This window comes from Heteronotia binoei, chromosome 7 (assembly GCF_032191835.1).
Source record: "Heteronotia binoei isolate CCM8104 ecotype False Entrance Well chromosome 7, APGP_CSIRO_Hbin_v1, whole genome shotgun sequence".
Classification (NCBI taxonomy): Eukaryota; Metazoa; Chordata; class Lepidosauria; order Squamata; family Gekkonidae; genus Heteronotia; species Heteronotia binoei.
The window spans coordinates 35,060,251-35,074,434 of NC_083229.1; the positions used below are offsets into that span (position 1 = coordinate 35,060,251).

The following is a 14,184-nucleotide window of genomic DNA, read 5'->3' on the forward strand; positions in this document are numbered from 1 at the left end:
GATAATAGGTATAGGGGAAGGGGTTTGGTTTCTAGCTGCCCTAAAACTTCATGTCATGTATGAAGAAGCCTGACTCATTCATCTGCAGAGGGGTATTAACTTGATTGCTATCTTCTAGGTCTTCAAATACTTCATAGCGCATGATGGAAACTGGATTATGATTCAGTGAATTTCCTCTCTGCCCTTTCTTCCTCCAGTTATCCTACAATAGGAGAACCTAGCCTTCTTTAATTCAACATCCACTTCACTGCAGAAGATGCATTTAGACTGCCTCTTGTTTCACAAAGGCTCTGAAGTCTGTAGTAATTTTGACACTTTGTTATGTTTCTATGACCCACTCCTGCACACGCATATACACATACAGACAGACACACATACACACACAACCACTCACACAGCACACTACCACCCTGCCTCATTTTCATATGGATACAAAGCATTGGGATAAAATGATGGTTCATTATAGCGGTACAGAGCTCTTATCTTCATCCAGCAAGAGTCATTTCCTTCCCAAGATTGAAATGCAAATGTGAAAATTAATGATAACTGCATTATCTGATAGCTGAGATAATACCGATTCACCGTCAGAGTAACACACAGCCGTCCTATGATTTCCTCTGCTTCTTCACAATATTCTTCTTACTGTCAGACTATATCTATAGTTAACTATGTTTCATGGATTTTTGTTAATTTACATCAAATAGTATTTTCCAAGATCCCGTATCTGCCACATTTCCCCAATCAAAAAGGAAACAAAATCAGTACTATAATCTTCAAGTCTTCTTAAAACTGCTTATATTTTTTTTAAAAAGAAAAAGAAAAAAAGAAAGGAAGGAAGGAAGGAAGGAAGGAAGGAAGGAAGGAAGGAAGGAAGGAAGGAAGGAAGGAAGGAAGGAAGGAAGGAAGGAAGAATTCCTATTTCTCAGTGTTTGCTTCTTAAGTAGCCATTCCAACATACACTAAACAGTTTGCCAGCTTCTGCCCAAACTTGTTTATAGCACAAAATAACAAAAGTAATTTACAAAAAGTGAGAAGGTATTCAGGAAATCCATTAAAACAAGCATTTGAATACAAGATACTCATGTACCAACAGAATCAAAGAGTATCAACAGTACACATTTCACCAAAAGGTCACATTTTATAATTGACACATGAGAAAATTAAACATTATATCATACTGTGTATGTTTTATTCTGATTATTGTTTTACCTGATTGTATTTTATTAAGTTATTTGTATCTAATTTGACTGGTCTATGACTGTTTTAAACTTGATTTGACTGTTAACCTTTCATCCAAATTTTAAATGAATTTTATGGATGTTTTTATCCGATTTCTTTGTAATAGCCATAGGCACCCAATTTTATGAATGCTGCTGTTGGTTTTATTCTGTTTTTGATGCAAAAAGTTTTATGTGATTCGATTGTACAAGCTGGTCACTGACTGTAACAATAAACTAAACATCATTTCTAAATTCGCAACAAAATATTAATGGGAGAAATCATTCCATTTTACAATTTTTCACCATTAAAATGTGCATATGCCTCCCCCCTCCCCTCAAGTCTTGCAAAAAATCCTACTGCAGAGAACTTTGGACCATTCAACATTAACAAATTGTGATCCCATGAGAAATCTTAGGGAAGGGATAAACAATTTAGAAGTCTCACACCACCACTCAAAATCTCTTTTTTCAGGATTCTCTGAACATATATTCCTATTTTGTCTATGGGCAAGACATTTAGCATCTAGTGGCCTGTTATCTTACTGTTAAATACAGGGAGGGAGGGAGGGAGGGAGGGAGGGAGGGAGGGAGGAAGGAAGGAAGGAAGGAAGGAAGGAAGGAAGGAAGGAAGGAAGGAAGGAAGGAAGGAAGGAAGGAAGGAAGGAAGGAAGGAAGGAAGGAAGGAAGGAAGGAAGGAAGGAAGGAAGGAAGGGAGGGAGGGAGGGAGGGAGGGAGGGAGGGAGGGGGGGCAAAGAAAAAAAAAGATATAAGATATGGTGATTTCCACCAATTCCTCTCTGCTTCTGCAGATCCGCACTACATTGTCCTGAGGGTCCATTCTCTCTTTCCTCTTGCTGATTAGGGCAGGCTGGAGCACAGGGATCAGGACCTCAAAAAAGCTGCTGGTACTCAGTAGAGACAAGTACCATCACACACAAACCAAAAAAAAGCCCTGGTTATAGTGACTACGTAAATCACCAGGGCTTTTTTAAAAGTAGGAACTCCTTTGCATATTAGGCTGCACCCCTCTGATGTAGCCAATCCTCCTGGAGCTTACGGTAGGCCCTGTCCTAAGAACCGTGTAAGCTCTTGGAGGATTGGCTACATGAGGGGGATGTACCCTAATATGCAAAGGAGTTCCTGCTACAAAAGAGCTCTGTAAATCACACACATTACTTGGGAAGTCCAATACTACCTATGTTTAATCTAAATAAGGCCCATTAGTAAATGGGATTTATGTCAAAATGTGCACAGAATTGTAATATAGTTATTCTTCAGTCCAGAATATCTTGTGCTAGATGATCTTATTCTGAGTCCATTTTCTGTGGGCTGCTATGCAGCACCCATTTATTCATGTGAACTCACTGTTCTCTTTCTATTCCTTTCTCTTTGTTGTCTGTGGACATACAAGTGGTAGGAAAGTATGTGGCAGCATCTCATCATGTCACTAGGCTGAAGTGTGACACAGTGCAGTCATGAGTGTTCCAGACTTCTTTCTGGGAATGCAGTTTGGTGAACTGGCCCTACTATTTTTCATTGAGTATCAGAAGAATAAATTGTACTGGTCAATGAAAGTCCTGTTCATCCTGAAATTTTGATATAAAACACTCAGAAAAGCAAACCTGGGAAAGCAGCCTGCGTGAGACTCAAGAGAGCTACTGTCAGTCAACACTAAATTGATGGGCTAATGTTCTGAGTCAATGTAAGGCAGACTCATGCTTACTATGGACTACCTGTGCTCACTTGAGAGTCATTTGAGGAAATTGGTTCCATAATGTCCTACAATAGAGCTTCACAACTTTTTCAGCCCAAGAGCCCAAAAACGGCAATACCTGCAGATCACAATTTTAGAATACTGGCAAATAAAAACAGGGAGGGAAAGATGAGTGTTGTAGTTGGCCAGACAAATTGGGAGCACATGGAGCCCCAGGGGTACTACCAGTTCTTCAGGGACTAGCATCAGACCTGACTGGCAGTGCCACATGTCTGGAGGCTTATGGGCATAAGCCATGATTTTTGCCTTGTCCCTTGCTACCAACTCCATCAACACTTCCAGCACTTAGAAACTCTGCTTGTTTATCTGACCAGCAAACACACCTTGTGTGCCAAGCCAAATGGTCTGGTTGAGCACACATGCTGGGGTTTAACTATCCCTCCCCTTCGAATGTATATAGTTCTAGGAAGTGGTTGGATTTTCCTCAACATTCTACTGCTTATGGATCAATTAATATCCTTGCCTTCCTTGACAACATATAAAATCTCAATGAGATCCAACCATCTTCCCATATTAAATTACACAAAAATATAATACAACAAAGAAATCTTGAGAAAATGGAATTTACTGCATACATTTTAGTTACACAATTCTTTTTAAAAAAAGTATGCTCCAACAATGCTTTGTGAAAGCTACTGAAATAATTCTCTTCTTAGATCAACTGAACTATACTGCAATACCTTTTAGTGCCAAATCTTATTTTTACATAACACTGCAGTCTTTGTGCAGAATATAGGCATATTTTTGTATATCATTAACAACACTATAAATGACATTGCAACAATCAGATATACTGTATCTTAATTTTTGTTTGCACTATATTTTCCACCTGCTGGTTTCAGAAAATTATAGCTGGAGTTCTCCTCCTCTTCGTACACAGAATACTGTAATTTGCAAAGTCAAGCACGGATGGAAATGTGATTGAAATATAAGAGGCTTTTTAATGAAAAATGTTGTTATTGAATTATAAATTATTTTCAGAAAGACTTCTGGGCTCTCCAGTCTTGTGAAGAGAATATCCTCCATTTTTAGAAACAGTTATTGTGCAATATTATTGTTTTCAAATGCAGTCATCATTATTCAAGAAACAGTTATGATGATAATTAGGGAGATCCTTACATAAGGATATCGAAACCCTTTATGCTGTTTTGCTCGGCAAGCTAAATTCTGCATATTCACAGCTAACTGCTGTCTGGATCATTCTTATTCATGCCGATGAAACTACCATCTTTCCCAGTTCTGTCATGTTACATTTGCAGTGTTTATACCATCTGTGAGAAAAAATATTCGCTTACATTTCTGCCTAAACACAAACCTCTTACGCTTTATTGATTGCAGTCCACAGGTTTCTCTCTTAACTCTGAAGTCAATGACCAGGGTGTGTTAAATGATTTATATCAAATGAAAAACTGATAAGAAAAGTCCTTGAAAACATCATTGGCTGCCACATCCATTTGTTAAACTCAACATGCTGCTAAATGTAAGAGAGTTTGAAACTAGATAATAGGTGTTTAGTCTCCTGGCCAAAAGAAAACATTGCAGTAATAAACAAGCAAATCCCTGAACCAGCTTTTTCTTATGAAAGAGAGAGGCAGCTTGTTGAATAAAGAAACAAATAACCAGTGTTTCTTTTTCTTATACTCCAATAAATAATGAAAAAAAATTTGCCCCAATTCCACATGTGCAACCATAATACAGAACAGGGTTTTCCGTTCAATTTGCCTATGTAGATAGAAATTATCTCATGCACATAAATGATACTGCATTAGGAAGGAAGATGCATTCAGTATTTGGGAACATGAACTGTCAACACCAACTGGAGGGTGGGGCTGTTGGTCAAGACTTAGTGTTGATCTAGACTGCAACAGCCAGTTCTGACTCACCCTTCCAGCAGGCCAAATAGTTTAGCACTATGTGAACCATAGTTGTCATATAATGAATTTCCCTACCTGTGATATGGTATTCTCTACTGAAACCACTGATAGTGACTGAATGGCCAAAGGGTTTGCCAAGTGACTGCTAATTTCCCTGACAAGTAAAACATTTACACCACAATTTAGCCCAGGCTCACTGGATGACCTTGGGCCACTTTCTCACAGGCTCACCTACCTTACAGGTTGGTTGGTAAGATAAAATGGAAGAACGGAGCATCAAGTTCTTTGCTTTGAACTCCTTAGAAGGACAGTAAGATAAATATATGATAAGATAGAATAGATACAGGTCCCTTTAGACCAACTGTCACCCTTAATCAGGGCCTCAGATTCAGGTCCTGAGCCCCTTTGTCTGGCTATAAAGTTTCCCTTTTTGGGCTATAAAGTTTCCCTTTTTGTCATTTTCATTTCTTCTTTTTTTCTTCTTAGATGTTGTGCACCTCCACGGATCCTCCACTACCTGTATGCCCACTGCTTATCTTCTTTTGTGAACTGAGGTAACTATCAGCAGGGTTCAGGTATTCTCCCCCAGGCTTGCTCTCTTCCTTCCCACATGCGGCTTTTCCCCCTTTTGTCACATCTTCTGGCAGCCTTCTGCACTCTTCCTCTGCAAACCCAGTCTCCAGTAGCCCTCTGCACTCCTCATCAGCACTTCCAACCTCCCTCCATTTAAATCCATTTTAAATCAATGGGCTGAGGGACTGGGTGCCCCCTTTTGCCTCCTCTGGCACAGCTGTGTTTAATCCTAGCCCAGCTGGCATGTCCCTGTATGGCCAGTCCACATCCCACACCATCATTGTGTCTACATTGACCAGTACTTTTCCATGGCCACAAGCAAAGTTCTTTCCCTGTTCTGGTAGCTGAGATGCCAGACATCAAACCTGTGGTTTGTACTCTACATAAGATGTAGGACTGAATGTGTGATCTACAGTCTACCACTCAGTGTAAATCATATTTTCTTTGGACCTCAGAGATTATAAACATATCATCAAAAGCTGGGAATAGCCACTGTGAAGGAATGACTAGCATGATAACTTTGGATACAAGAGAAGCAGTTTCAGTTCCCTAGCTATGAACTTCATTGGACAGCCTTAAGCACAAGTTAATTTGTCCCTGCACAATCTACAACACTGGAACTATGTCACAACTTATGAGCTAAGGATTTAATACTACAGTAATAACTTGTGCTTGGGAACATGAAGGCACTCCTTTTTCACAACACAGTGATGCATAAAAGAGACCTCCTGAGCACAACCATTCCAGATTTATACTATTTATATGCAGGGTTTTTTAAAAAAGAAAAGGCCCAGCAGAACTCATTTGGATATTAGGCCACACCCCCTGACACCAAGCCCCCACACCCCCTGACATCACAATTGTTTCATACAGGGCTTTTTGTAGAAAAAGCCCAGCAGGAACTCATCTCATATTAGGCCACACACCCTGACACCAAGCCAGCCGGAATTGCATTCCTGTGAGTTCCTGTTCAAAAAAGCCCTGTTTCTATATATATTATTCATAGATACAATGAGATTAATACCCTACATATGGTTTCCACAGCTTTAAAGAAACGGAAACAATGGATCTTTGCCTTTTATTTGGCTTGTGTAATTTTATCTTTTGCATTTGCCAGAGATTTTTCTAAAATGCTAAGGAATAATAGTCTATACAACTTAGGTCACCAATGAGCTTTTTTTTTTTAGTTTTTGCAAAACACTCACTAAGATTTTTAAAAATCCACTTTTCTTTTCAATAGTGAAATATTTATGAACATAAAAGATAATTGTATTGGTTCCTGAGCTCCTGAATACAATATTAGTCATATGTGTTATTGTGGAAGGCAAACAGTTAAACTATACACTTTCCTACCTGGCCCATCCCAGTCTTCCGTCTCGAGCGTAAGCGGCACAGATTTTTCCAATCGTGCATCTCCATCAGAATCTGCTGCTTCCTGGCTGCCCTCTTCATCACCTATCAATTTTCCAGGTAATACATACAGTTAGCTTAATTTCAGTTACAGAAATCAAAGCAAGTATCATGTGTGAGCAACACAGCATTAGCTCATCATATACTACATAAAAGTAATGATTTAAGCTTTTTAAAAAAAATCAGTAATCTAACATGTTTGCATCCTATAAGTTATGAAATTGGTAATAAATACCACAATACTTTGTAAAAATTGTTACAGAGGTTAGCCATATTGGTCTGCAGCAGAACAGTTAGATTCAAGCCCAGCAGAACCTTAAGACACCAACAATATTTCAGGGATAGAAGCTTTCAAGCGTCAAAGCTCCCTTCATCATATCCCTGAAAAAGGGAGACCTGTTGGACTCTAAGGTGCTACTGGACTTGAATTTAACTTTGTAGAATTTGGAATCCCTCAAGATGGTTTACTCAATAGCCTGTAATGGAACTGGTTAAGAAATGTTAGTATTCTCAGTCCAAACATGGCAGTAGTGGACCATAAAAAGAAAACTTAAATCAATATTCCAAAGCAGTGGACTGCTGGTGTTGCCTCAACCCTCAGGCATGGAGTATTCAATAAACAAAAACAAGTTTTCATAAACAAAACAATAATGTCCTTTGTAAACCAGGATTCTTGCAAAGCTCAGCATATTGCTAAGTGTCAGTGTAAACGTTCAAATTAGGTACAGTGGGGAAGTATACCAATTTTAAAAAGCAGCAAACTCGGGAATGACTACTGTCTTATTATTCCATAGCTCCATTATGATGTGTTTCAGTCATCTTCCAACAAGAAAGAGAATCACATTAGGCCAATAACATATGCTGTACAAGAAAAATTTCTTGACATTTATGACTGTAGATTCATATTAAACCATTTCTTTCCCCAAAACATTGTTTTTGTTGCTTTTCCACAGAACATAAAACCAAGTGAGCAGGGACTTTTTTTGTGTTTAACATTTATGCTTAATTCTCAACCTTGGATTCAACTCTCCTTCATTAAGTACATAAGGCCTTGTTTGAGTGAAGGCTTACTCCACATGCTATTTCCAGTGCCAGCTCTCTGTTCTGGAACACAAAAAATAATCAAGGAGCACAAGCATGGTCCAGGATACAATTTCCTCAGAAAGAAGGAATTCCTCAGAATTCCATGTGGAATCTTCTGGATGGAGGAGTTATAACTCAGACCCCATAAAATAAATCCTCATCAAACTCAGAGGGTAGTTACAGGAGAGTCAGCTGGAGACTCTCTCTGAGTTTGGTGTCTCTAGCATTGGGGGAGGGGGTTTCTACTAACTCATGAACCTCACAAACTGAACCATTCTGTGAGGTGGCTAAAAATTTGTAATAGTCCACAGTTCCAGCCTTAAATTCAGCAGGAGCTCACAGAAGCACAGCTCCTGAATCTTTCTGATGCCCCCCTCCTCCCTACCTAGTCCACTGAATAGTACGTACAGCTGCTTAACAATCCCTGGATGAACCCCACCACCCATTTTTCTACAAACAGCCCCTGCACAAGCTGAACAGCATTTTCCCAGTTTGTGCCCATCCTTAAACATTGGCAGTACTTTATCTTCTATTATTTAAGTGGCTTGTTTCTTAGGATCAATATGTTACTTTCTTAGGATCAATATGTTACTTTAAGTGGCTTGTTTTCTTAGGATCAATATGTTACTTTACTATCCAAAGGACACAAAGTTGGAAGCTCAACTGTGATCAAATATGTTTAGGATTGAAATTCCAGCATCAGACAGTCAGTCATCTTCTATGCCACAGTATTAAATCCATGCAGTTCCTATCGACAACAACCTCTTATAAAAATTCTTATGCATCTGTAACTATTGAGCTTTCCTGACTGAGCATCGCAACAGCTGTTAGTCCCCCTATAATATATTTTGCAATCAGCTACATCTACAAAGTATCTTTTTTAACAATGAACAGTTCAGAACTGACAGGTCTAGTTTCTTGTTCACAACTGCTTATCACAGCATAGATATCATATATATTTTCCAGGTGCTTTCTATAGTTAGGATACCTTCACAGAAGCCGCTTGTGAAAGATAAGGTCATAAAAGAGATGAAAAATGTGTGAGCTTCATACACTCATGGTTTTATCATCAGACAAGATAGCTTTTGGTAAAGGACTTCCAGTTACAAACAGAAAGCTGCCTACAACACCGAAGGAAAAACACGGAAAGTTCGGAATTGAGTTCAAGTTTACTCTTACTCAGAGCCTAAATTCAAGATGGTAACACAAAACAGAAACTCTTCTTCAAAGTGATATTAAATAAAATTTGGAGTGACATGAGATATCTTGCCATGTTACAGTGCATAAACACTGCAGAGAGCAACAACAGGCTTTCAAGAATCAGATACTTGTTGACTCAGCCAAAGGTTCTCTTAATTCAGCCTCTTTTTTCTAAGTTTATCAGCCATATGTCTCTAGGAAGGTGACAAACTGGGCATGTAAGTAACATCCCTCTCTCACTGCTTGTCCCCAGGACATGGAATTTCAAAGCAGGCTGCTCAGAACCACGGTATTAACAGTTTGAGTATGCTTGTTTTTTTAAGTATAACTTTAACATATTGTAGGAACACTGGCGGTAAATGGAGTACAAGGGCAAGTACCTGCTAACATCCCTAATGTGCAGGCAAATAAATAAGCACCAACAAACATGGACTCACTGATGGCTCACACTCTATCCAAAATTAAAATAAAAATGATATTTTCAAGTTAAACCCCTAGAATGAGCCCATATTCACAGTGTAACCAAAGAGGGACTTGGAGGACTTCCAATCAAGATGAATTCACATTGTATTTTCTGTGAAATTCATTCTGTTAGAGACAACCTAAGACCGAGTTCAGGTACAAAATGAAAGCACAGCTTATTTTAACAATCGTTAGTTTGTGAAACTAAGACTTGGGTCACAGAAAATCATTCAAATCCTGATTTATCTCAACTAATGCTGGTTTCAACTCCTTCATTCGTTTTCTCCATCTTCTCTTAGGGTTGCCAGCCTCCAGGTGGGGCCTGCAGATCTCCCACTTTTACAACTGGTCTCCACTTGGAAGAGATCAGCTCTCCTAGAGAAATTGCTTTGAAGAGTAGATTCTTACTGAGGCCCCTCCCCTCCTCAAACCCCACCCTCTCCTGGATCCACTCCCAAAGTCTCCAGGTATTTCCAAAACAGGCCTGGCAACCCCATCTTCTCTGTACATGCCCACGGCAGTATGCCAGCCTTTACTGTGACAAGGACAGTGTCAAATAATAAGCTAGGATTAAGCATTTGTGTGCCATGAAAAACAGTAGCAGTTTATTCATCAATCTGTGACTAATTAACAACTTCAAACCATGGTTTCATATCCTGGATTAAGGTACCCCAATTATTCAATATTAGGAGCCTGCATTTGGAAATCATGCTATCTATAGTGAGTATAATTAACATTTCTTCTTGCTTTCCAGATCTTTAATTCTTCTCTATAAGATAAGGCAGGTGTTCCCTATCTTCCTGAGCCTATGGATGTTTCTGGAATTTTGAGAATATGGTTTTTGGCGGTTTTGAGAACTGGTTTTTGGCGGTTTCCGTTTGTGCCGCAAAAGCGCCGGGACTTTCCGGCTCTTCTGGGTGCTCCGCGGCAATTAGTGCGAAATCCGCGCAGATCCTGCGCGGTGAAGAGGGTCGTCGCTGCTGATTAAGGTGAGTGCGAAAACGACCCATGTCTTCTCTACCAATGCAGGCAGTTGTTTTGGAAAGGATGTTCACTGAAGATACAGTGATAGATGCCTCCCAAGTTCTTCCAAAGCAGCTGTTGCTGCATTAAAGTGGAGGAAAGCCAGGATTGGCTATTTGCTTTTGCAATGTGAGGACGAGATGGAAAGAAGGAAATGAGCAGTGGGAAATCCTTTAGTGGTGTTATGATCCTAAGTCTACTGTAGCCTAAAGGCTGTAGAGAGGCCTACAGACCTAGGGTTGCCAGGTCCAACTCAGGAAATACCTGGAAACTTTGGAGGTGGGGCCAGGGGACTTTCCCATTCCCTAAAATAAATCAATAAAAATACAGCAGTGCAGTTCCCCTGAATACAGTCTTCATTTTCTCACCCCCAGCGGCTGCACTTCCACTAATGAAAGTGAACACACAGACACACACACTCAAAAAGCAGCTAAAATAAACAGAGCTTGCAAGCACACACTCTTGTGATTTCACTGGGGCAATTTACTCACAGAAGTTGCTGAATGTAACCATCTGCTGTATTTCAACCAACTTCTTCAGACTAACAGGAAAAATGAAAGGAGATTTCCTGCTTTTATAACTGATCTCCAGCTGGCAGAGATCAGCTTCACACATTCACCGGGAACAGCTACCTGGCTCTCCCTGCTCACCCCACCCATACTGCTTTAGTCTTGGTGAGATTTAAAGGTACAAACACACACTTTCCAAAACACAAGAAGTTTCCAAGCTTCTTCTAAGCCTGCCAAGATTTAAAGACACCTAGTGGCTTTTGGGGCAGAGCTTCCCCCAGCCAGCCAGGTGGCCGGTAGTGGGAAATAGCCTGACAAGCCTATCAGACCACAGAGAAGCTTGTGTTAGAGTAGTTACAGGGCCTACATGATATGGTTGGCAGGGGAGTTGGTGGGAAAACTTGGACCAGTGGAGGACTAGAGGGTGGTGCCTGAGAAGAAGAAATGAAGAGCCTGGTCCAAAGTGGGAGGGTGTTAAATCAGGTTGCAGAGCTGGTGAGAAGCTGCTGAAGATGGAGGGATCCTTCATCTAAAGGGGGTGAGTCAGTTTGAGGCCATATACCTAGAAAAGGCTATGTACAGTACAGTCAAATGCATTAAGGTTTTTTAATTGGCTGGTTTACCTATCTTCACTGTGCTCACTTTCCCTACATATTATTGAATTAGAGCTGTTAAATCTTTTTAATAAAAAGTTTGTTACTGTTGGGTCCTCATGCCTCATTCAGTCACTTATTAGGGGGAACTTTATGGAAAAGGAATTGAAAAAGGGGTAGGTTAGGTGTCCTCCCAGGGAGACCCATACCAGAGTGGCTAACCCTAACTATTAGACAGTTTTTCTAGCTACTGCTCACAACAATTGGGTATCATAGTGCCTACAGGCACCATGTTGGTGATCACTGAAGTAACATTTTCCACACAACTCATGTATTCCTCTGTCTTTGAGCCATTAAAACCCTAAAACTCACTTGCCTTTTATGAAAAAAACTTTTTTGCAAAAAGCACACTTTTGCCTCTCCCCCCCTTTTGCCATTACATTGTCAATGGAATAGCACCACAATGACTGAAGCTTGCTAGATTTCTTACAGTTCTTTTAAAAATAAGATGAAGATACTCCTAATTGATAGCATATCTCCTGTGGTACAAGGTAAAGAAAAGTGTTAAGAAGCTCATGAAATCCAGAATTTTCATTTTAGTTAACAAAGTATAACATGGCACTATCAAAATCCTTGTTGGCTTCTGCAGGACTTCAAAATCACACTTACTACAAAATAACACCCTCCCAAATTGCAGGTTCTTATAATCCCATCATGATATAGAATCACAGAGTTGGAAGGAACATCCAACTAGTCATCTAGTCCAACCCTCTGCACAATGCAGGAAATTCACAAATATCTACCCCACATACATACATCCCCAGTGACCTGAAGATGGCAAAAACCAGGATCTCTTGCTAATCTGGCCTGGAGAAAAATTTATGACTCACCTCAAAGTGGCGATCAGCATTTCCCTGCTTGTGTAAGAAGGGGCCACAAGAATTAAGCACTGATGCAACTCCTCCTGCCTTCCTTCTCATTATCTGCCTAATTCGCAGAATCAGCGTTGTCAGATGGCCATCTAGTCTTTGTTCAAAAAACATCCATGGAAGGAGAGCCCACCACCTTTAGAGGAAGCCTGTTCCACTGAGGAACTGCTCTGTCAGGAAGTTCTTCCTAATGTTGAGCCGGAAACTCTTTTGATTTAATTTCAACCCATTGGTCCTGGTTTGACCTTCTGGGGCAACAGAAAACAATTCTGTACCATCCTCTATATGACAGCCCTTCAAGTACATGAAGATCATATCACCTCTCAGTCATCTCCTCTCCAGGCAAACAGGACCGGATCTACATGTTTTTTGAGTGGAGGGGGGGACAAAATTAAAATATTATGCCCTGTTATGGGCCGTTCTATCTTATGGTCCCACAGAATACAATGGACTCCATACTCAATTTGGCACACCCCCACTCCATCGGTTCCCAGGACAAGTACCCCCCCCCCCTCTGCCCCTCCCTAGATCCAGTCCTGCAGGCAAAACATACCCACCCTTCTTCAACCTTTCCTCATGAGACTTGGTCTCCAGATCCCTCACCATCTTCGTTGTCCTCCTCTGGACACATTTCAGCTTGTCTATATTCTTCTTAAACTGTGGTGCCCAGAACTTGAACATATGAACATATGAAGCTGCCTTATACTGAATCAGACCTTTGATCCATCAAAGTCAGTATTGTCTTCTCAGACTGGCAGCGGCTCTCCAGGGTCTCAAGCTGAGGTGTTTCACACCTATTTGGCTGGACCCTTTTTTGGAGATGCCAGGGATTGAACCTGGGACCTTCTGCTTCCCAAGCAGATGCTCTACCACTGAGCCACCGTCCCTCCCCAATACTTAACACAATACTCTAGGGTAAGGTCTGACCAGTGCAGAGTAAAGCGATACCATCACTTCACATGATCTGGACACTATACTTATGTTAATACAGTCCAAAAATTGAATTGCCTTTTTAGCTACCACATCACTCGTCCAATAATGTTCTTTTTTTCTGGGCATCTATGTATCAGCTACAAATAAATAAGGAAACAAATAGGAATGGATTACTTTCCCCTGGAGACTCTTTGTCTTGAGCTGAGTGTTTTCCAAAATTCTGGTAGAACCTTGTTTTTGCTGTATTTTAGTTGACAGGGTTCAAACAGAAACATTAGTTACATTCATTCATGTCAGAATAACATTTTACATTCTAATGCAAATTTTACAAGGTTGCGGTTTCAAGCAATATAAACAATGCTACCCACATCCTTCTCCATATACAAGCTAATCATGAAGACCTAGAATAGAAATAAGAGAAAAGCTCCTCTCATGACAAAATGCTAGAATCAAACTGTACAAATGCAGAACAAAGGCCTGTATTAGTATCTTTTTAATAGCAGTTACAAGACTTTCTACAATCAGAAATAAATTTCTCTGTTATTAGAAAGTAGAATTGGAAAACTGTAGCAGCTCCATTTTACCCCCAAGCAACTGAACA

At 40.2% G+C, this 14,184-nt stretch overlaps 1 protein-coding gene across 2 annotated transcripts in view; it reads right to left on the reverse strand.

Moving 5' to 3' along the window:
- Positions 1–14,184, reverse strand: part of ZFPM2 (zinc finger protein, FOG family member 2) — a 552,362-nt gene that overhangs the window by 416,208 nt on the left and 121,970 nt on the right. For both annotated transcript variants that reach the window (XM_060243337.1, XM_060243336.1), the window contains one exon: positions 6,795–6,896. In XM_060243337.1, the coding sequence (XP_060099320.1) occupies positions 6,795–6,896 (102 nt within the window). The remainder of the gene's footprint in view (positions 1–6,794; positions 6,897–14,184) is intronic.